The sequence below is a fragment of the Eriocheir sinensis genome, unplaced genomic scaffold, assembly GCF_024679095.1.
Source record: "Eriocheir sinensis breed Jianghai 21 unplaced genomic scaffold, ASM2467909v1 Scaffold457, whole genome shotgun sequence".
NCBI lineage: Eukaryota > Metazoa > Arthropoda > Malacostraca > Decapoda > Varunidae > Eriocheir > Eriocheir sinensis.
In genome coordinates, this window is record NW_026111784.1 from 7501 (window position 1) to 30959 (window position 23459).

At 41.7% G+C, this 23459-nt stretch overlaps 1 protein-coding gene across 1 annotated transcript; it reads left to right on the forward strand.

Moving 5' to 3' along the window:
* Positions 1-13513: 13513 nt before the first annotated feature.
* LOC126992420 (superoxide dismutase [Cu-Zn]-like) lies at positions 13514-13968 on the forward strand (the record flags this gene model as incomplete). The annotated part of the gene is made up of 1 exon (XM_050851158.1): positions 13514-13968. A coding segment is annotated over one exon (324 nt), but the record flags the coding sequence as incomplete, so codon positions are not given.
* Positions 13969-23459: the final 9491 nt, after the last annotated feature.

The window sequence follows — 23459 nt, forward strand, 5'->3', positions numbered from 1 at the left end:
ACGGAAGCGGGGGGGGGTAACGGGAGTGGGGGTGCCCAGCGGGGGTGACGGAAGAGAGGGTACTTGAAGGGTTAAGATAAGATCGCGGGCTCGAATGACCACAAGATTATAATAACGGAAAAAGGTTAGACATTAGGTTAATGACCAGGCTAGAATATGTCCCGCGCACCTGTTCCCGGCGTCTTATCTTTCTTTCCCTCCCTCTTCCCATAGGCACACACACACACACACACACACACACACACACACACACACACACACACACACACACACACACACACACACACACACACACACACACACACACACACACACACACACACACACACACACACACACACATACTCAAACAAGATAAGATCGCGGGCTCGAATGACCACAAGATTATAATCACGGAAAAGGTTAAAGGGCCGGTCTTACAGTCCTTTCGGGAGCGGTAAAACGAAAACGCGCACCAGGTTCGTTGGCTGGCGTACGTAAATCTTACACTCAAAGATTTACGCTCCCCAACGAGACCCGCACCGAACCTAAATCGTCGGCAGTGTTGGTATAACTGGTCGGGCGAGGTTGGTGAGCGTGAGCGTGAAAACGTAAACAAAGTCACGTGATTTATCGGTGCGTACCATGAACTGTGCAGCGACCACTGTCGTTTTTCTCGAGATAAATCATGTTTTCAGCATTACCTCGTCTCCAGGTAGAGTTGTGGGCATGCCTCAAAGCTGCGTGCGGCCTCTGTGTTTGTCCGCCTTACTTGTCCTTGAGTCTGTGGTGGGTAATAATAATAATGACAGGGCCAGTGTGACATCTCTGCTACTCGCAGTTTATCTTCCCAAAGTTTTCCTAGATACCCATTAGTTAGTCAGCCCAAAAGGGTGCATGAACAGCTGGGTGAGCTGCGTGTCGACTGATCAAGCTGAGATTCATACACGGACACACGGATTTGCTGCTGAACCTCCTAACCAATGCACCAGTGTTTCTTTAATCTTCTCCTGGGCATTATTGACATGCAGCCCTCCCAGCTGTTCACTCTCCTTTTCAGTGTGATAAAAAAGGGGGAGTAGAGGATAAAACACCCCAAGGACGAATATTTACAAAATTTTTGGTAAATATTTTAGCTCTGCCACTTCAAAATATCATGTCCTCTTCCAAACTGTGGGCAAAGGGCAAAAATAAATGCACTTGAACCATAATATGAAAATGTACATTATAAGTAACTAACCTAACCTAAGCAGACGTAACATAACCAAACCAAAACCAAAAGTGTTTTAATTATGTTTTACCATGTAGATATCATTACAAAATAAAATTTCTACAGTGTAGATACTTTTCCTTGTAGATAACAAGCCAAAGTATGGTGTAGATATTTTTGTTCTTGTAGATAACGAGCCAAAGTAGCACCACCTAACCACTGCACTGACAGTGCTGGCAGGGTTATGTTAGGTCTGCTTAGATTAGTTAGTCTTCTTTAGTACTTCTATTGAACTACTTGTTTGTTTATTTTCTTCAAATTATAATGGTTTTGAGTATTATTAATCTGAAAACAGTAAGAAAAGAAGCAGGGGAAATTGTTTCTTCACTCAAGAATTGGATACTTGGGAAAACCTGGGAAAAGTAAACTGATGACTCCTGTCACACTAGCCATGTCCCAGGATGATTAGTTCTTAACAACAACCAGCTCTAGGGCCAGTGAGATGGAGATGAGCAATGAGGCCACATGCAGCTATAGCATATGCCCCCAACTCTACCTTTATTTATTTAGCTTGGGGTACACATCACAATGTCATCCACAAATATTATGGTCCACGGAGACTGCTGCCTGACCTCATCCGTCAGCCTGTACATCACTACTGAGAATGAACAGGCTGATTCTAGGTGTAGTCCAACCTCGACCAAACAGACGTAACCTAACCAAACCTAACTACTGCGGCCACCGCCCCGACTGTCCAGTGCACTGACAGTGCTGGTATGGTTATGTTAGGTTAGGTTTAGGTTAGTTTTCTTTATTACTTATATTGAATTACTTATTTGTATATTTGTCCAAATTATAATGGTTTTGAGTATTATTAATCTAAAAATACTAAGAAATAAAATGGGGAATTGTTTCTTCACTCAAAGAAATGGATATTTGGGATAACCTGGGGAAAGTAAACTGATAACTCTCCTGTCATACTACCCATGTCCCAGGATAAATAGTTCTTACCAACAAGCAGCTCTAGGGCAAATAAGATGGAGATGAGCAATGAGGCCACATGTCGCTAAAGCATATGCCCCCAACTTTACCTTTATTAATTTAGCATGGGGTAAAGAATTTATCATTATTTTATATTAATATTTTATTGATAATATAGTTTTATTTACCCCTGGTACGTGTGATGAAAAAAGGATTACACAGTCTAATAATTTAGTTTTCCATGTTGAAAATACAGGTAAATTTATTACCAAATAAAGATTTTCTTACAGCAAAAGGTCTTTTATGATATCTATAACTTAACTGCTCTTTGATGCTAGAAATGGACACAGTCACCACAGGACAGCCCAGGGGTTTGTCCTGGAGCAGAAATATCGGATGATCGTGTCACCATTCTCCCTACATTCCATCTGGCTTGTAGGGTACTCTTTTCTTCCTTTGTGTAGCACACGTTCCATTGCTTTGTTCTGTTAAGCCCTAGTATTTGAACTTATCTACCTTTGCCAGCTCCACTCACTGAAACCTCACAGTACCATTTCCGTAGGGCTCACTCCTCCTGCTGATTTCCATCCCTCTTATACAGTGCATACCTCCACCTCTCTAGTTCATTTTTAGTTTCTTCCCTGCCTTCATTAAATATCACAATATCATCCACAAATATCATGCATGGTCTACAGAGACTGCTGCCTGACCTCATCCATCAGCCTGTACGTCACTACTGAGAATGAGCGGACTGATCCTAGGTGTAGTCTAACCTTGACCCTGACACTCTTTGTAACTCCTTCCATACCAGCAACATTATAAACTTTTTCGGACACATGGTGTGCTTCCTCTGATAGAGAAATTATATGTAGAAAGGGTACCAGGTATATCAGTTGACATCTCCAATAGCCCTGCTACCTGATGACAACAATTTATAAGCAGTCAGCTATGGTGAAGAGGAAATTGCTTGTGACCAGGTATTTCACTGTGACAAGCATCTTAAGATTCAGAAGAATTCCACATCCTGTGGGAGAGACATATATGTACAAAAAGTATTATTAAAAAAAAAAATGCTGTCATGTTGAAATTAGGATGAAAATAACTAAATTTTGGGTGTGCAGAAAACAAGAGAACTGAGAAAGAAACAAGCTGGAAAATTTAAACAAAAGTATGTACAATATAACAGTGACTGAGGGACAGAGTGATGAATGGAAGAACGAATTTTAATGCTAATGCAGCTATAGCATATGCCCCCAACTTTAACTTTTTTAAACTGAAAAATAGGAAGGGGGCCGAGCCGAACCTAACCTGCACAATCCTACATAAGCTACCAGAAGAGTTTCGCCTGACCTGAGTGATATATTTCAGAGACACTGACTTCATTTTTTGGGTAACCTATGATGCTTTATCGTATGAAAATAATTGTCGCACCAGAATACAACGACGAGAACAATGGAGCGAGATATTTACATAATAACCACAGCTATTTCAAGAGAATATAAAAAAAATCTCCTTAACTGCCATTCTCATAAATTACTCAGAAATGAATATTGTAGTCAGTATTTTAAATAAGTGAGAAAAATCATCTTATTGCTGTGGAAATGCTGTGAAGTAGCTGTCAGGGCAAATGACACTATCTTAGAGCTGCAGCTCAACATTAGGATAGTAACCTATCACTGCAAAGGATAATAACCTATTGCTGCTAAAATAAAATATGGCGACTTAATAGATTGCGAATTATACATGATTCCACGGAACTAAAGCAAACCTTATAATTAGTAACCTAATGCCGTTTAACTGAATCTATCAGAGCTAAAATAGTTACCTTTCACTGTAAGACAGTAGACTATCACCTCTTATCTAGTTATTCATAACACAAACAGTCGTACTGATTAGTACATAAAAATACAACAGAAATAAACTGGTGACCACCCGTGATGGGTGTAATTCAATAGTTTTTGTTTTTCCTCCCCCTCTGCCTGGGAACAACTATTATGAATAGTTCATTATACCTTGAATATTTTTTGGGTGCAGTCTTATATATTCTTAATATTTCATAATAGAATTCATGTTGACTGAGTGCCACCAAATCCACAAGTATGCAATGGTTTGTTAACCCTATCAGCACACCCATATGAGCCACGAAAACAACTACACACAACATTTTCAAAAAGAAATATCAATAGATAAATAAAACACTAGATATACTTACCGAAAATATCCATTGCGTTGGCTGAGACGGCAGACTGTTGTGCTGGCGGTGTACGATACGCTGCCCAATAAAATGTTTGTGCAACAAAAATAAAGGTGTTTTGAATAATTATTTGCCTTCTATATGCTTTCTGCATGCTAGGTATGTCATATCATTGCAGATTTACTCATTTACTTTGAATTTATTGGTTACAAATCTCGTTTTCGTCACCTCAACCGCTCCCCAAAATCTCCTTACCAAAACGCCGATTTTTCGTTCGCGAGCGACCGAAAAGCAGCGGTCGAGAGCGACTGTAAGACCCGATCCCGCGCGGAAGGCTTTCGTTCGCTGGCTAGCGAACGAAAACGGGTGACTGTAAGACCGGCCCAAAGACATTAGGTTAATCACCAGGCTGGAATATGTCCCGCGCACCTGTTCCTGGCGTCTTATCTTTCTTTCCCTCCCTCTTCCCATAGGCGCGCATACACACACACACACACACACACACACACACACACACACACACACACACATCTGGCCATACGAGATAAAATCGCGGAAAAAATGGATCGATGACATCTCCACGTATCTGAGGCCACGCCTATTGGAGTCTTAATGATTCAAGTCATTACAATAAACCTCAGGTCATTAAGGACTGACCTGAGGAATACACATGCAGATACACACACGCACACGCATACACACACACGCACACACACACACACACACACACACACACACACACACACACACACACACACACACACACACACACACACACACACGCACACACGCACACACACACATCTGTTCATACGAGATAAAATCACGGAAAAAATGTTTCGATGACATCTCCATGTATCTGAGGCCACGCCTTCTGGTCTTCTGAAGCCTTAATGATTCAAGTCATTACAATAAACCTCAGGTCATTAAGGACTGACCTGAGGAACACACACACACACACACACACACACACACACACACACACACACACACACACACACACACACACACACACACACACACACACACACACACGTACAAACGAACACACATTGCCGGGGGTATTTATGGGCGTCAAACCAACGAGCACTTCACAGCTTCTCAAGGAGGTCTCGGGTCAAGAGGTCTCCTGTTCTTGTTTCTCGCAAACATGAGGACCCCTGTACTGTACACACCTGTATCAAATGTTCATGGTGTAATAATTACTTCCCGTTGTCCACACTCGCAGCTCATAGAGCGACCTGCCTTCCAGAGGGCCTTGGGACTGGATCGAAAGATATATCTACTAGAAACAATGGTAAGTACTTAAATGTTCGCGTTACTTTATATGATTGTCATAAAAAACAGTAGCAGATGTGGATGACGGGAGGGGGGTAGAGAGTTGGGCAACATGTTCAATATCGACTTTAGTCTTTCTATCTTTTTTTCAGAAGAGACGCCGTCGACTAGCTCTGATCGATCAGATGTCGGTTTCTCTCAACCAGGCCCCAGCGATATTGGAAGGTGTTCTCCACGGACGGGTCTCAGCGACGAAGCCAGTCAAAACCAAAGGTAGGTCAAAACCTAATATCTTCTGAAATGCAATATTGTTAAAATGTGTTTTACAAGAGACACATTTCCCATATTGTATTTTAAGTGTCACAGTAAAATATGTGCGGGGTAGAGAGGTTCATAAAATTTCATTTATGTGTTTCATATTCCTTAAGGGCTATCTCCGAAGAAGGCGGGTCTGGGAGGCTCAGCCATTGACCCTCCTCTTCAGCGATTGGTAGTGGACGAAAACGAAAACAAGCGAATACAGGAACAAACGGTAAGTTTCTACGTTTTTTTTTTATTGCGCACACGTCTCTTCTAAGGAAAAAATTGTAATTTCACTGGTCCCTCTAATATTATTTTACCTTTCTTCAGACACCTACAGGAAAAAGCAAGCCCGTCGTGAGGGATTCTCCCATCCAAACAGTTCTCCACAGCCAGGGCCCAGCGGTTATAACCCGGGACGGCCGGCAACAACACCCTCAGTCCTCACCAACACCCGATGAAATAAGCCAACATTTCAACGGGGGCTTAACAACGATCGACGTACCCGTCCCACCAGTAGACAACGGAGACATTGCATCGTATTTCAACAACAACACTGACCGTCTTCGCGAGGCAGTAGAGTCTGTATTCCAAGGCTGCCAGCAGGTTAGACCTCCTTCTTTTAAAGTGTACGTTGACATGCAACTGCGTTTAGTCAGGGAAGACCCCGACGACGGAGTTCAATGTAGAGATATGTATATGAGAAGTCATATGCAGGTAATTAGCTATGAAGATAAAGATTTATATGTACGTGAACTATCCGAATATTTTGTTAATCGGTTTGAACATGACATGTCAGACGAAGAGGGCAGTGGATTTACGTTAGATGAAATAGTTAGCGTAAAATTTTCCTTCTCTCTTATAATGCTGCACAATAGTATTGGAGAGTATGTGCCCTATCCTAAGGGTGCTCCAGGGAAAACACAAGTTCTTAACCCTTCGGGACCCACGGACTGTGTTTTCCAAGTTCTAACAGCTTATCGCTATCTAAAGTCAAGAAATGTAGTTCCATCGGGCAGAAAATGGGAGAATGCTTGCTTGGCCTCCATTAATACGGGTAACATTCCAACCCCGGTATCCTGGGAAGACCTCGGTCGGCTTGAAAGATTAAACAACATAAGTATTCGCGTTTACTGTCTAGACAACGTCTTGGTGACAGAGGAGAGAAGACAGCTGGAAAGAAAACTAGAAGAATGGAGAGTTGCTTTGGAAAGCAGAGGAATGAAGATTAGTAGGTCCAAAACGGAATACTTCACAACAGATACAAGTGGTGACCAACAGGCCACAGACTAAATGGTGAAATGTTGAAGAGAGTGAAAACATTTAAGTACTTGGGATCAATGGTAGACGAGACAGTGGAGATGGAAAAAGAAGTGAATTTCCGGATCCAATGTGGCTGGAATAACTGGCGGAAAGTTTCTGGTGTGATATGTGATAGGAGGGTACCAGTAAGAGTGAAGGGTAAAGTTCACAAAGCAGTGGTCAGACCTGCAATGGCGTATGGGTTTGAAGCAGCACCTCTGAAGAAGAACGAAGAAAAGAAGATGGATGTGGCGGAAATGAAGATGTTGAGATGGATGGTAGGAGTCACCAGAAGAGATCGAATTAGGAATGAATATATAAGAGGAACAGTGAAAGTAATTGAAATCTCCAAGAAGATCCAGGAGTCAAGATTGAGGTGGTATGGACACTTGAGAAGAAGAGTTGGGGAAGATCATGTAGGAAGGGAAGTCATGGAAATGGAAGTGCAGGGAAATAGAAGAAGAGGAAGGCCCAAACGAAGGTGGATTTATAGCATAAACGGAGATCTAAGGGAGAAGAATTTAAACCCAGAGATGGCCAACAACAGAAATACGTGGAGAAGGCTCATTCACAACGGCGACCCCGAATAGGGAAAAGCTGGGAAGAAGAAGAAGAAGAAGATATTGTCACCAACTGCGAAAAGTTTTTGAAGCTGGCCCGAAGTCCTTACTTTAAACGCGTTGTACCTCTCAATGATGGCCATGTAGTTGTAACTCGCCATAGGAAATAGTCACGGGTGAATCATCCAAACTACATTGGCTACTACATCCTAGAGCTGTCCAAGCTGCGACTTTATGATGTCTATTACAATGTGTTGAAGGCTCATTACGGAGATCGGGCAAAACTAGTGTATTGTGACACTGATTCCTTAATAACAGAAATTGAAACTCCTGATCTATTAACAGAGTACTCGCAGGAACCCTTCAAAAGCTATATAGACACAAGTAACTTTAGCCCCTCACATTCCTTGTACAGCACAGACAACAAAGGAAAGCTTGGATTTCTCAAGTCTGAAGTGGGGGAAAGAACCATCTCAGAATTTGTAGGTGTAAAACCAAAGTGTTACTCCATCCTCTTGGCAGACGGTGACCGGTTGAGTTCAGCTAAGGGCGTTCCAAAGTTCATAAAGAAGAAAATTGCTCATCAGCAAACATTTACCTTTGACTATCAGGGATTCACAGTGCGCAATGGACGAATGAGTACAGTAAAATATCCCAAGAGAGGGATATCTGTAGTTGAGGACAAAAGATACAACATTAGCACCTTGGAGTCACGATCTTACGGTCATCCCGATAATTCTATAGGGATAGAGGAGAAGGAGGAGGAGGTAGCCCAGAACATGACACAGTCAAACGAAGGAAATTTGGAGGAAGGCGATGAAAGAGGCATAACAGAAGCGAGACTAGCCGAGGTAATGGGTGGGCAAGAGATCGGTGAAATGGGAGAACTAGAAGAAGAAACCTATGAATTGTGGGGAGAACGGGATTTGCTGGCCGAGCAATATTTTCCCCTGATAAAACGGGTAGAGACGGATGATGACATGTTAATGCTAGCCGCGGAACAGGAAGAAATAAATTAAATGCTCTCATCACCCCCCCTTGAATATATGCTAGAAGATACAGACTTTTTCAGAATAAATTGTAGTTGTTTATAAGATAAGGACTGGTGTGAATGTTGTATATACTGTTTATAGTGTAAGAATTTGCCTGCTATTTTTATGTTAAATATAAAATATATGTAAATATATTCTGTATATAGGACTAATGTTGGAGTCTATGATATCATAAAATTGCACATGATGAATCTGGAATCATAATTTGACCAAATTGCAATAAACATTGAGTTTGTTTAACTTGTTTAGATGTCCTTTATCAAAAAAAAGAAACGGATGAAAAAAAAAAGCCACAATAATTGTCTTAAAATTTATTCGATTTGTGGAAACATATGAATAAAACGCTTTTATATTTCGATCCGGCTCATACATAAAAGACTGCCCGCCAAATAAGGCGGCGGCGGCGGCGGCGGAGGCAGCGGGCGCTGCGGGCGCTGCGACGATAGGATGCGACAGGATTGCGCGGGGCCCGGGACGGGGCGGGGCGGAGCGGGGGCAGCACGGGGTAGTGGCGGTGACGAGTGAGGACCTGTGTGTGTGGAGCGAGACCTCAGATTTAAGCATGGTATACAACCCTCTCCCCTCGATAAAGGAACTAGAAAATTATTTATGCTTAGAATAGCTTCATGGAATGTCATACACTTCAATATGAAAAAATCAATAAAGTCAATACTTACTTTTTATGAACACGTGTTAAATGTTTGATGACATACGGGCATCATAAACTTGCTGTAAGCGAATCTCATCACGTGTTCATCATTCCTCGAATATTCGGTCTTGGAAAACTCCATACACATTTTTTCAAGAGATTCTCTTACACCCAAGTGTGAAACATTGTAGGCAAAGTACATGGCATATGCCCCGCACACATCGCTTCGCGTGCTTTGAAGTCGAAATGCATTTTTATACATACTGAGCCCGGGGTAATCAATATGATCAAAATGATCAGAGTATAATTTTGGATCGAGAGCATAACTATCTAGGAACACTGCCATGCCCGGTTCATAGTAGAGACAAATCCAGTGTCCCATTTCTCTTTTAGAATAACTTGGTAGCGTATTGACGATGCACACTATAGGTTTTCTATATCGAGGTATAGAGTTTACCTCGTCTGCCAATAACACGCCTAAAACAAGGCTTGCTTGCCTATGTGCCCCCTCAATCCTCTTTCAATCTCCATGTTGTTAATCGCACAGCCGCTTCAAGCGCGCACATCACACTGCAGCCGTCTTTCAGAATTAACTGTTATTATACCCACTGTTTCGCCAAACAGTATCAACAAATGGTTCTCGTTTTCTCCCTTGCTTAGATTCAAGCTAAGTCTAAGCCCCCCATTCATTTCAACGGGCAAATTATCATTCAAGTTTTCAGCACGCAAATCAAATGTGCAAATCGTTGCCCCCTTGCCGAAAATATCCTTTCCGATTAAATGGTCTTTGTGAAAACCAAATGGATCCAAAGTACGATGGTAGAGCTCGGCATAGTCATGAGGGAATTTACTAGGAATATTATACATGGTTCTACCATTAATACTTAAGCTTATTTGACTTATATCGCCATGGCTCAGATACAATGGATTTAGCGTATAGTCGCCAGAATGAGCTTCCGTGCTCGTTATAATAAGCGAGAGTTTTTCCGGAATAACATTACCCCACGGTTGATCATACGTTCCTGAGGTTTGGTCTTTGGCTAGCACATACGTTTTCAAGAGGGTTTTGGTAAATGTCGATTTTAAAAGATTTCCTGTGGCGAGAGACGCGTTCAAAGCATGAAGTGCATTAGGATAAGGAAACGGTCGCGTATAAAGCAGCTTGGCTGAATCTATATGCAGACGAATGTTATCGCCAGTTGGAGAATTTAGCAGCCATGCATTACTAGATAGTTCCATTCGGAGTCTAACCGAAATACCATCGAGCAAGTAACTGTCTAAAGAACTTATATCCAGAAGAAGCGGGGTACAGAGTTGTATACCGTGAGTCTTAACCCGCTTCTTAATGGTCTTGTGTTGCGCGCTGGCATTGTCAAAGTATTCTGCTGTTACTTTGGAAATAAAACCGTTCTCTGGGATGGTAATACTAGCATTGGCTCCAATTGTATTCAATTTGTTGGGCGACAAAGTATTCAGCATTTTAACGTATGAAGTGTACCCATAAAGTACATTATTGTCAACAGCTACATCTCCCAAGAAACATTGCACTGATTTGAATAGGCTGTGCACGGTATTATTTGTAAATTCAACATGTTGAGCGTCATCGAGAGGAGTAGTATTGTCTGGCTTAGTTAAGCGTAAAGAGGTGTGCAACACCAATTTCCCCAAATCAATAAAAATGCCAAGTGTTCCAGGAATGAGAAATTCTATATATCTATCGGATAATTTCATATTGAATCCAAGGTTAGTAGGTAAAACATCAGCATCATAACGGGAGGCAATCGTTGTTTCCAATAATCTCATTTTGTTGGGGCGGGGAAACAATTCACTGACACCGGCGGCAAATTGCCCCAGGGGAGAACGCGGGTCCCCGACACCAACCGCGCTGGTGATGCTCGCCATACTGCTCTTAGTTCAACAATGATTACAACTCGGTAAAGATGTCCTTTTTATAACACCTTTTCCTCCCGACTCGCTTGACTTTCTTTTTCCCGCTTCTTCTAGTCAATTTCATTGCAGCTTGCTTTAAGGAATTAATTCCATGATTTTTTATAGAGCTTCTCAAGTTGCTTCCCTGTGAAATATCATCTAGAACATTGTTTCCAAATGTTCGAGCTGAAGGCACAATGACATTTTTCACTAGTGTAACGGTCCGAATGTGAGTGAACGAGAATGTGAGTAAGTCAGTTAGTAACAGTGAGTAAGTGTAAGCGAATGTGAATGAATGAGAGAATGTGAGTAAGTCGGTGAGTGACAGTGAGTAAGTGTGAGCGAGTGGGAGCGTGAGTGAGTGAGAGTGAATGAGTGAAAGAGTGAATGGGTAGTTGAGGAATGTAAGTGCGTAAAAGGTTATGAGAAGATAACACGGCGAGCGAATGAGCGAATATATGAAGGAGTTACTGAAATCCCTCATCTCAAAGCCTCGAACCCCTCCAAGAAACCAATAACTAGTTAGTTAGATAGGTAGGGGTTTGATTGTAAAAGAATGTTCCGGAAGGGAGAGAGTCAGTAATGCGGGGTTAAAAGATCACGTGATGGAGGAGAGAAGCTGATGAGTAAGCGAGGAGGAGGAGGAAGCAGCCAGAAGCTGGGTAGACTTGAGGCGAGCACCACGGCAGCAAGGCAGAAGCGGGAGAGAGGTGACCGGAGACGAGCACCACGGCAGCAAGCCAGAAGCTTGGAGAACGTACACACCACCTACGGCCTACTGTGTGAGGCGGGCTAGCAGGAGACGAGCAGCCTTTACTTTACTCTGATCCGTTAGTTCTTTGATCAGTGATATTTTGAATTCTTCCCAGTCCACCACGGGGCCATGCTTCAGAGTGCTTTGAATGTAAACTGCTAATTCTGCGTCTACTCGACTCAAAGCTATTCTTTTTCGATCTTCCCCCCCGTGGGGTGCATTGTTCAATCTGGGAAAGGAATACCTCTAATCTGCCTCCTCCTTCTACTCCCTTCAGGTGTCTTCTCTCAAGGATGGGTATGTCCCTTGGTTTAAGTAGTGGTTTGGTAGGCGAGTCTTCTTGGCTTCTACGTAATCGGTCCACTAATTCTAACATTGATGTTTTTAGAAAATCTACCTCTTCCTCGAGTTCTTCCATTTTCACGTTGTTACCCGCTTGTGGCTCTTTCTTTGACTGTGTTTGTACCCTAGGGTCTTCCTGGTCAGTGTCAGTACGCTGTTGGTCTGGGCAGTGTTCACTTTCCCATGGACCCAGCAAGTCAGCTATCTCTTCTTTACAGTTTTCTCCATTGTGTCAAAATTTCCTATGTTCCCTCAGTATCAAATTTTACAGTTTACTCTACTAAAGAGAAGAGAACAATCAAAGCAAACTAATAAAAAATATATAAAACCCATAAACTCAAACGAAACTACCTTCGAACACATGAGCAAGGGAGGTTAAGCACTTGTTTGTTAGTGATAATTACCGCGCCATTGCAGACTACCACTTTCCATTATTTTGCGAGAGACTTACCACGCGCACGCTCCTTCCACCTCCTCCCTTTCCTCCTCATATACTGCCTGAATGCAGTCATCCTCAAAGAAATTCCCGGCTTTTCCTCCCGGGGCACGAAAAATATCTACCTGAATGTCCTGCTCCTCTACCTCCAATTCCCTTGGAATATGACTATGCCCTACAAGTGCTACTCTAAACATGTTCTCTGGTGTTATGAACACCGAGAGAGAAAAACAAGTAAATGCAAAGACACACAAAAAAAAAAAAGTTAGAATTAGTGGACCGATTACGTAGAAGCCAAGAAGACTCGCCTACCAAACCACTACTTAAACCAAGGGACATGAGAGTTAACTAGACAGTATAATTAATATTTTATTTTGTCTTTTTTTGTTGATTGATTGTTGGTCGCCCTATTGCTTTGCAGTCTTAACATTTTTTTTTTTTTTTTACGCATAACTTAAATTTCTGTATATTTATGCATAAATCTCAAAATTATAAATTAATTTGTTTTTTGTGCACAGTTTAATTTTGCATATATTTATATATAATACATGATGATTACGTGAGGCATGTGGGCGATCTCGGGAACATCCAAGCCAACTACAACGGCGAGGCTGACGTCTACATCCACGACCGGCAGATCTCCCTCGACCCGCACTCGCAGCGCTACATCGGCAACCTGGCCATCGTGGTGCACCAGGGGACGGACGACCTGGGCAGAGGCGGCAACGAGGACAGTTTGAAGACTGGTAACGCGGGGAAGCGCTCCGGCTGTGGGATTATTACGATCCCCTACGCTACGCCCGTGCAAAGATATCGCCCCTCCCCATTTTTGGGCTACCAGAGCGCTCCAAATTTCAAACGCCGCTTCTGAATATAAGTTTTAAGCCATAGACTCAACATAATCATCATGTATTATATATAAATATATGCAAAATTAAACTGTGCACAAAAAACAAATTAATTTATAATTTTGAGATTTATGCATAAATATACAGAGAAATTTACGTTATGCGTAAAAAAAAAAAAAAAAAAAAAAAATAAGACTGCAAAGCAATAGGGCGACCAACAATCAATCAACAAAAAAAAACAAAATAAAATATTAATTATACTGTCTAGTTAACTCTGCTTCAACAAGGGGGGGGGGGGGGGGGGGAATGGTTCACAGGGAAATCCCACCGCAAAAGCCACCATATGTAGCGTGGCAAATAGAGAATATTAAATTAAATTAAATAAAAGCTACATCCCTTGATTATGACAACCACTAGGGTAGTGAATGGTATGTGGTAGCGTGGTAGTTGTCGAGCGCTGGTCCCGGATGTTAAGGCCTCAGGACAAGTGAACACTCGTTCCGAAGTTTGTGACCAGAAGGGCGTTACTTGTGTGGTTAATTATGGAGGGTGGGAGGATTTCCGTGGGAACCACTTTTGAGACAGCATTAAGAAACTGGATGGTGATAATGTACTATGGAGGGGATGTGTGTATGGTTCAGTAATTTCCAATGAGCAGCAAAACAGGCTCCAAATGATAACACTCAGTAAGGTTATATATATAATATGTATTTGGTTTACTTTAAAGGTTAGCGGAGTGCTAATAAAAATATGAAAAAAAAATGAATGAACGACAGGCTGTATTTCCCCAAATCAATAAAATGCCAAGTGTTCCAGGAATACACAGAAATTCTTATATCTATCGGATAATTTCATGATTGAATCCAAGGTTAGTAGGTAAAACATCAGCATCATAACGGGAGGCAATCGTTGTTTCCAATAATCTCATTTTGTTGGGGCGGGGAAACAATTCACTGAGCACCTTGGCGGCATATTGCCCCAGGGGAGAACGCAGGTCCCCGACACCAACCGCTGCTGGTGATGCTCGCCATACTGCTCTTAGTTCAACAATGATTACAACTCGGTAAAGATGTCCTTTTATAACACCTTTTCGTCTCCTGACTCGCTTGACTTTCTTTTCCCGCTTCTTCTCGTCAATTTCATTGCAGCTTGCCTTAAGGAATTAATTCCATGGTTTTTATAGAGCTTTTCGTTGCTTCCTGTGAAATATCATCTAGAACTAGTTATTGGTTTCTTAGAGGGGTTCGAGGCTTCGAGATGAGGGATTTCAGTAACTCGTTCACTCACATTCGGACCGTTACACTAGGAAAGGGAAAGCTCTTTTAGCGAGTCCTGCTAAAACCGAGAATAAACCCCCGCCTCTGTGATAGCTTGGTTCATAAGAAAGTGTGACTATATCATCAATACCACTCCCTCGGGATGATATCTGTTTGCCATTCGAAAACAGGGTATGATATTCTGCTACGGAAGGAGGGATGAATGTAACCCGCATGGTGGTGGCGAGGAGACTGTCTTTTCAAATGGACAACATTCCTATTAATACAACAAAATGTACACAAAGATTCAACGCGATCGGATATGAAGTAAACATGTAACAGGGTATTCTTCTTCGAAATGCATAGGACGACCTTTTTGATCTGTGAGTTTAATAGAAATCGAATCAATTACTTTGGATTTAAGGGACTTATATATAGATGGCTGCACGCCTTTTGTTAGACCTTCGGAAAGCGAAAAGGCATCAAGAATGTTTACATTTTTCCCTGCATACCTGGAGGGATTGACAAGGTCAGTGTAAATGAGAACACACTGTACGTCACCATTTCTCAACAGAGGGGCATGACCATGTAACGGAACAAGAACGTTTTTTTTTTGTTCTTCATGTGTACCAAAGGAAGAAAACACAGCATAACCTAAGTTGGGGACAAAACCGAGACCCTGGGCCAGTCGCGTATCAAAGGAAACCTTAATAAATACAACTTGTGGATGATAACCATTGTAGCAGAACAAAGTTAAATGATCATTTGTTGAGCTAAATGCAAGAACCTCTCTAGAATACGCTAGTAAATGGTAGTTGTATCCATCGACCATCTCCTTTATCAATGTCGTTATTATACCGCTAACACACATCAGCAAATACCCAGTGTCATTATACAAGATATTAGCATTAATAGCCTCTGACAGTGTGCCTCTTTCAATAGCTTCTGAATCTGGCGTTGGTCTTATACCACATTCAAGATGTATACTACACTCTGGTTCACCCGGTTTAACAATGTAATACCGACGGGGAACCAACACGTTCAGTAGACCGACTTCATATTCCACGTCCCTGTCTAATGTTAGAGTTTGTATATTATTAGTAAAGCTAGTGCTGGAATTGGGGTAAATTTCCCCATCCGCAATGCTGGTAACATATATATGATGTGACTCCATTTAGAGCAAGCAAGACACTAGCAAAAATATTATAATTATTTCATTATATAGAGGCAGACATGACGAGATGCCAATTACATATTGAAGGTAAATCATATTAAACATCATTACATTGTTATTTATTGACATATTTTACATTTAGTGATGTACATAATTATTGGGAAATTGTCTGGAGCTATAGTTATTTAGGATCCACGTCGACTACAGCACCGTCCCGTTTTCGTTTCCATTCGTCAGCCACAGCGTCGTCCTCTGTATCCACCAGTTTTCTCTTCCTGTTTCGCTCGGGAGACACAAATATAGTTAATTTTGTTTCAGGCTCATCGCAGGTCCACCATCTGTCCAGGATGACGCACGATATATTATGCAGTTGGAGTTCAGCCGCAGCCTCTTGGAGATGCGGTTGGTAGTCATCTTTCCACAACACGTAAATAATTCCAGCGCTTGCAATATTGTAGGGGAAGACGACACTTGTAATGTTGCTTTTAATCACCCATTCTACCAGTTTTGTGATGGACTCTTTAAACCAGCGGAGACGGTTATCATAACTGTCTTCCCTTACCCCACGAACGAAATTTTGATCTCTTGACGTCTGAAGATATCCCTGGTTTATAGGGTTATTTTCCAGTTCGCGGCCAGGAGCATATTGGGTTAGGATACACGCCACATAAGGAGGATTTTCACTCGGAGGATAGCGAATATGCAGACTACCGGGAATACCACAATCTTCCCAGCGACACCTGTTCAGTTGATAGATCGGGCTTCTTTCGTGGTAGAGATTACTGTGCGGGTATAATCCATGTAGGCGTCCAGTAAACCCCCTCTTTTCGTACCAGAAACTGCAGTTGAGGGAAGAAACGATGATGGTCTTGTTGTTGCGGTAGATGTCATCGCCAGGAGAACCGTCTTTGTAGTTGAACACGTAGGCGTCCGACATGGTGTCCTCTGGTATACTGGTGAGTGATGAATAGTACCGCTTCAGCTGATGGCGAGGGACGAGTAGCGAACCATCGTCCCATCTGCTCTCTCTTTTAAGCCCGCTCGGGGCACCACCGTGTCCGAACGTGTTCGTCCTCGCCTCCGGCATTTCTCTCTCCATGACGTCGCCGCTCCCTCTGTATAGCCACGCGTCCAACGCGGCTCAGTATCTACTACGTCCATGATTCTGTTTCTTTCTTGAATCACAATGTAGGACTGCACTAGCACATTGGAAAAGCGGATTTAATATGGAACCCATCTGTAAGTTGCCAACGATGGTTGTTTGGTGAAACCAGATCCCTGAATATTTTGCCGCACGCGCGTTCATTTTTATTTCCCTAGGTAATACACCCGTGGCGTCAATGATGTGTTTTATATCAGCAATGTCAGCAATCGTTGGTTTTTGACTTGCATTAGAGAGTAAATTCAACATGTACAGGATATTGGAGGATCGAACAGAAGACAATAGGTTGCCTCGGCTATCCCATTTTACGATGGGATTGTCTTTTATTCGTTCTAGCATCATCGTCGATACTTTTAACATACTTATTTCAGGATTGGAGGAAATCTTGTTCTCCCTAATCCCTGTGACTCTAAGTTGCACGGGTGGCAGTTTTGTGGTTTTGTATACACCAGATCGCGATATTTTTTTTTTTATAAGTTTTCTTTCTTACAGAGCGAGATGACGGGTTCAATCTTGTAGGAGTGCTTGGTCTTGCACCATGGGACGACACGACAGGACTACTGCTGCTTGTTGGTACATGTTCAGAGACCGGCATGTGATCGGGATGGGTCGACTGCGGGTTGAAACACGATTGGCCGTTGACCCCCGGACTCGTGGAGTTGGCGCATTTAGGCTTAATACCCGTTAAAACGCTCAGCGGTAGACTGAGACGGTAGACTCGGGAACAAGATAATACGTGCGCATTATCCAAATAATTTTCCAATCAAGGAAGCGGCAATAGGTAATATAGCAGCTAATATATTACTTGACGTCTCGATGTCAAGATAAGTCTTTTCTTATGAAGAGGAGTTTTCTTTCTAGCTATGGCACGTATGTCTTCCCGATAATTACGTAATTTCTTGATAACTTTGTTATTGAGAGTAAGGTGATTCTTTAACAAATTGGAAAATATTTCAGATATACAGTTCAATTGTTCTCGAGCTGCTTGCTTAATAGCACGGTTTCTCTCTTTTACTTTTAATTTCTTCAAAAGTAAGACAAAGTTTTTGTGTGCACTGAGGAGTGGTGTCTTTTTACGCATTTTCTACAATATCATTAGTGTCAATCCAGTTGTTGAATGAAGTAGGGTATCCCAACCACGATACAAAATACTGCTTTTTTCCTTTAATTTTTCGTGAACGCAGTATTTTAATATCGTATGACTCAGGCAGAGCGCTTAAGACGAGCTCTGGCGCGTAGAATATCCCCTGTATTGGTTCTCCAGACGAATCTTCTAAGAGATAAGTTATTGGGCGATTCTTGTGATTAATTGATTTTATGCGAAAGAGCTCGTGAGTATTTTGCTGCGTGTATCCTTTATGGAATACAGAGGAACGAACACTTCCAACAAGGCGAACTATTTCCCCAACTGCCAGTTGAGGACTGATGGAAGACGCTGGTTGCTTCGGGTTTTTATACATTGCGTGGAATTGCCGTTTGATTGCAGATGGGTCTTTTAAGTTATGAATATCAATGGGAGTTTGTTTGTTCTTCAGTCCAGAAAGGGGCGAGCGGTTGTAGGCATTGACCATGTTTTGCAGCTGATCAATATATCTTGAAGAATTTTGAGACGTGATGAACTTGTAGATGCGTGCTTTAAGTGTACGAATGGCCCGCTCTGCCAAGGCTGCTTTGATCTCACTTGAGTACACACTGTACAGCTTAAAGCCCCGGGAACATAAATAGTTTCTTACTTTTCGATTCCAGAATTCTGTGCCCAAGTCGGTATTTAATCTTCGTAAGCCTTCAGAATCTTTATTTTCCACCACTTGTTTAAAGGCCACGAGCATAGTATTTGCATCTTTATTCCGACACGGGACAACTTGCATATATCTAAAATACACGTCTATGCATACTAACAAGTAGCCTATGTTATTATTTTCCTCTCTTATATGTCTCACGTCTGCTAAATCGGCAGCCATGATTACTTTGGGTTTTGAGGATATTATCTTTTGCCGGGGATTTTTTTAGTCTGTAGCTTATGCAATGTATATGTTTTATTGCTTCTCAAAAAGTTGAATACGTCATCACGTGTTATTGCCGGATTTATACTTTTTGCTTTATCCCATAATTTCGCCTGAGAGCTTAAACCATAGGGTTCGTTATGTTGGGAGTAAAGAGCGTGTAAGAGTTCCTTTTTCCTGGAGTTCACCATTGGAATACGCGCTCACCTGGGGGTTCTCCAACAATGTTTGAGCGAAACTGTAGGGACTCAGGAGTATTTATACCTAAATCAACAAGAAGATATCCATAAGGACGTGAATATACATAATATTTATATATATCTACAAACTGGTTTGCCTTCTCTTTCCCGAATATTTGCCTGCCCAGAGTGTGAATTTGAGATAAATCGCCCTGTCTTAACAAGAGGAAATGAGAACAGTTAAGGCTAATATTCCTTGCATGCTTTCCACCCATATATAGATTTTGAGTGATAAATATGCATGAAATATTGTTGTGCCGTCCGCGAGTAAAAGCAGCAACCACAATTTTGTTCCTTATAGCATCAATGAAAATATCGTCAAGTACATACAATGTCCCTCTCTGATCAAACGTATCCTCGTTGGCAATTGGATCAATTATTTCAGACGACACTATAACTTTAGGTCCTATTTCTTTATTTCTTTGAAGAGGATGAGACGTTAAGCCACGTATGACAATTTTTTTAAACTTTTCATGATACTTCAGTATAAGCTGCTGTACAGGTTCCGATTTTCCAGATTTGCTATATCCTGCAACTATTATGCGCGCAGGGTATTGGAAAATATCGAGAAGGTTCTCTGAATATGTCTCATCCATAGCGGAAACTATTAATGATGGTAATTATTAAAGTATGATGCTTATATAACACAGAATATGTGTGTGTGTGTGTGTGTGTGTGTGTGTGTGTGTGTGTGTGTATACAACAAGAACAACAACAATAACAACAATAGCAATTACCCTCACTTTGTGTATGCCCCACAATTCCGTCACCCCCCCGCTGACCGCCCTCTGACCGTCCTACTCCCACTCCCGTCACCCCCCCCGCTGACCACCCTTTCTTCCGTCACCTCCCCCCGCTGACCGTCCTACCCCCGCTCCCGTCACCCCCCCCCCCTCGCTCCAGGGCCCCCCGCTTCCGTACGCTAGCCCGAGTGGGGGGGGGGTAGGGCATGTGAAAAAGTGAAAGATTGGAGGGATGGGGTGGGGGGTGAGGTCAACTACCCCTCTTCCGTCACCCCCTGATGACCCCCCAACCCCACTGACATCCCCCTGAAAAAATACCCCACTTCCATTACATTTGTTATATATATATATATATATATATATATATATATATATATATATATATATATATATATATATATATATATATATATATATATATATATATATATATATATATATATATATATATATATATATATATATATATATATATATATATATATATATCTGAGAACGTGAATACGGCAGCGGTATGACCAAGTGACTTCAGTCCATATTGCCATGTGTTTCGTCATGTAATAACGAATTTCTTTCACATTGCCAGTAACAATTACAATAAACTTTTTACACTTTTTTTCCTAAATTGCAAATTTAGTGTAACGATGTATTGATTTATTAAAGAGTAACATTGCATATATATGACTTGCGAGTAAAATTAGGATAGCAGACACACTATTTTAAATACCTGCCGCATGACAGGTTGGTAGTGATGTGTATAATCCTGCTCTTAATTGAATTATGCTTTAGTTCCTTCGTTATATCCTCTCTATACTTAACATTTTTTCAACAATGTGGATGGTAACTTGTGGTGATGTAGAGACTTGCGTAATGAAGGGGTGTGGTGAAGAACGTATGGAAAGAATAAATGAAAAAAGGAAAGGGGGTGGAACGAAAGAAAATGGGAAAGAAGTTGGAAAAAAAGGAAGGAAAAAAACTGGATTTAGAGAAGATCAATGGAAGTAGGAATAGTGGAAAAAGGATGAATGGAGAATGGGTATAAAGAAACAAGTGGAAATAGTGGTGGTAACAGTGGTTGTGGCGGCGGCGGTGGTGGTGCTGCGTAGCTGGTTTAACTCTAATGACTGTTATTTTTCAAGGTATTTAGTGGATATAAAGTTGATTGCTAGAGGTAATGGCGGTGGTAAGCGGTTTCCGGAATTAATGGAAGCTTATGCAATATAAAAATAAGCCTATAATGAATGTGTTGACTTTCATGAACGTAGGAGTAAGTGGGGCTTGTGGGAAGGGACTGGATGTAGGGGAGGTCAATGACATGGAGGTGAGATCTTCCATGGTCAGCGGGATGGACGGAAGAGATAGGGTGATGGGAGGTGCTGGTGGAAAGGCTGGAAACACGGAAACCTGGAAATGCAGGCAACATAAAGCATATTGGCTCATTGCGAGGTTGCCAGCCTTGGTGATTTAATTTGCTCAAGTCATTTTGTGCCTGCAGAGCAGAGGAAAGCATTTCGGTATTCAATTTATTCTTTACGCATTACGAAAATATGAGCACATTTTGAACGAGTACTTCCTTTCAGTATTCACACAAGAGGATCGAACAACTATTCCGGAAAGGGTTCAGGTGTATGAGGGCGGGGATGGCGACGAATTGAGGGATATAATCATCACTAGGCAGATAGTCCAGGATGAGATAGATAAGCTAAAGAAAAATAAGTCGCCAGGTCCTGACGAGACATTTCCGCGGGTATTAAAGGAATGCAAGGAGGTATTCAATGACCCACTAAACGACATCTTTAAGATGTCGGTAAATACTGGTTATGTGCCCAGCCTTTGGAATGTAGCTATTGTGACGCCGATTTTCAAAAAGGGGGACAGGTCAGCTGCTTCAAAATATCGCCCAATTAGCTTAACATCGGTTATAGGCAAGATGCTGGAGTCAATAATAGCCAGGAACATTCGGGAGCATCTAGAGAAACATAGCCTAATTTACGACTCGCAGCATGGGTTCATGAAAGGTCAGTCATGCCTCACCAATCTCTTGTCCTTCTACAATATAGTATTTGCGGCGGTAGACAGAGATGAAAACTATAATGTAATTTATCTTGATTTTAGTAAAGCGTTTGACAAAGTTCCTCACCACCGACTGTTGCTTAAATTACAGGTTCATGTAGTAGTAGGTTCGATATTAGGTCCACTGCTGTTCATCATTTATAACAATGACTTAGATACAGGTATTAGTAGTGATATCCGGAAGTTTGCTGATGATAACAAGATCGGTAGAGTAATTGAGTCGGATCAGGACGCTAGTATTCTCCAGGATGAACTAAACAGATTGTATGATTGGGCTAAGAAATGGCAGATGGAGTTCAATGTAGGGAAGTGCAATATTCTGAGTGTAGGTAGGAACAACCCCTCGCATAACTATTGCTTAAATGACACTCCCATAAGCAGGTATGGGTGCGAGAGGGATTTAGGGGTGTTAGTGAGGTCTAATCTCCGTCCAAGGGCACAATGCATTCAAGCTAGAAATCGGGCAAACAAGGTACTGGGATTCATTTCAAGGAGTGTAAACAACAGAAGCGCCGAAGTCTTCCTCAAAATATATTTAGCATTAGTTAGACCTCATCTTGATTATGCGGTTCAGTTCTGGTCACCTTACTATAGGATGGATATCAAATTGTTAGAATCGGTACAGATAAGAATGACTAAAATGATTCAGGGGTTAAGAAACTTGCCAAACGAGGAAAGACTTAAACAATTAAACTTGTATTCTCTAGAAAGGGGAATGGTGCGAGGTGACTTGATAGAGGTTTATAAATAGATGAAGGGCTTTAATAAGGGGGATATCAATAAGGTTCTGAATGTAAGAGAACCGGGTAGGACAAGTAATAATGGGTTTAAACTGGATAAATTCAGATTCAACAGGGACATAGACAAAAATTGGTTTACTAACAGAGTGGTAGATGAGTGGAACAGGCTGATCAGTCATGTGGTGGGTGCCAATACAATTGTCACATTCATAAATATATTAGATAAATTCATGGACAGTGATATTAGGTGGGGTT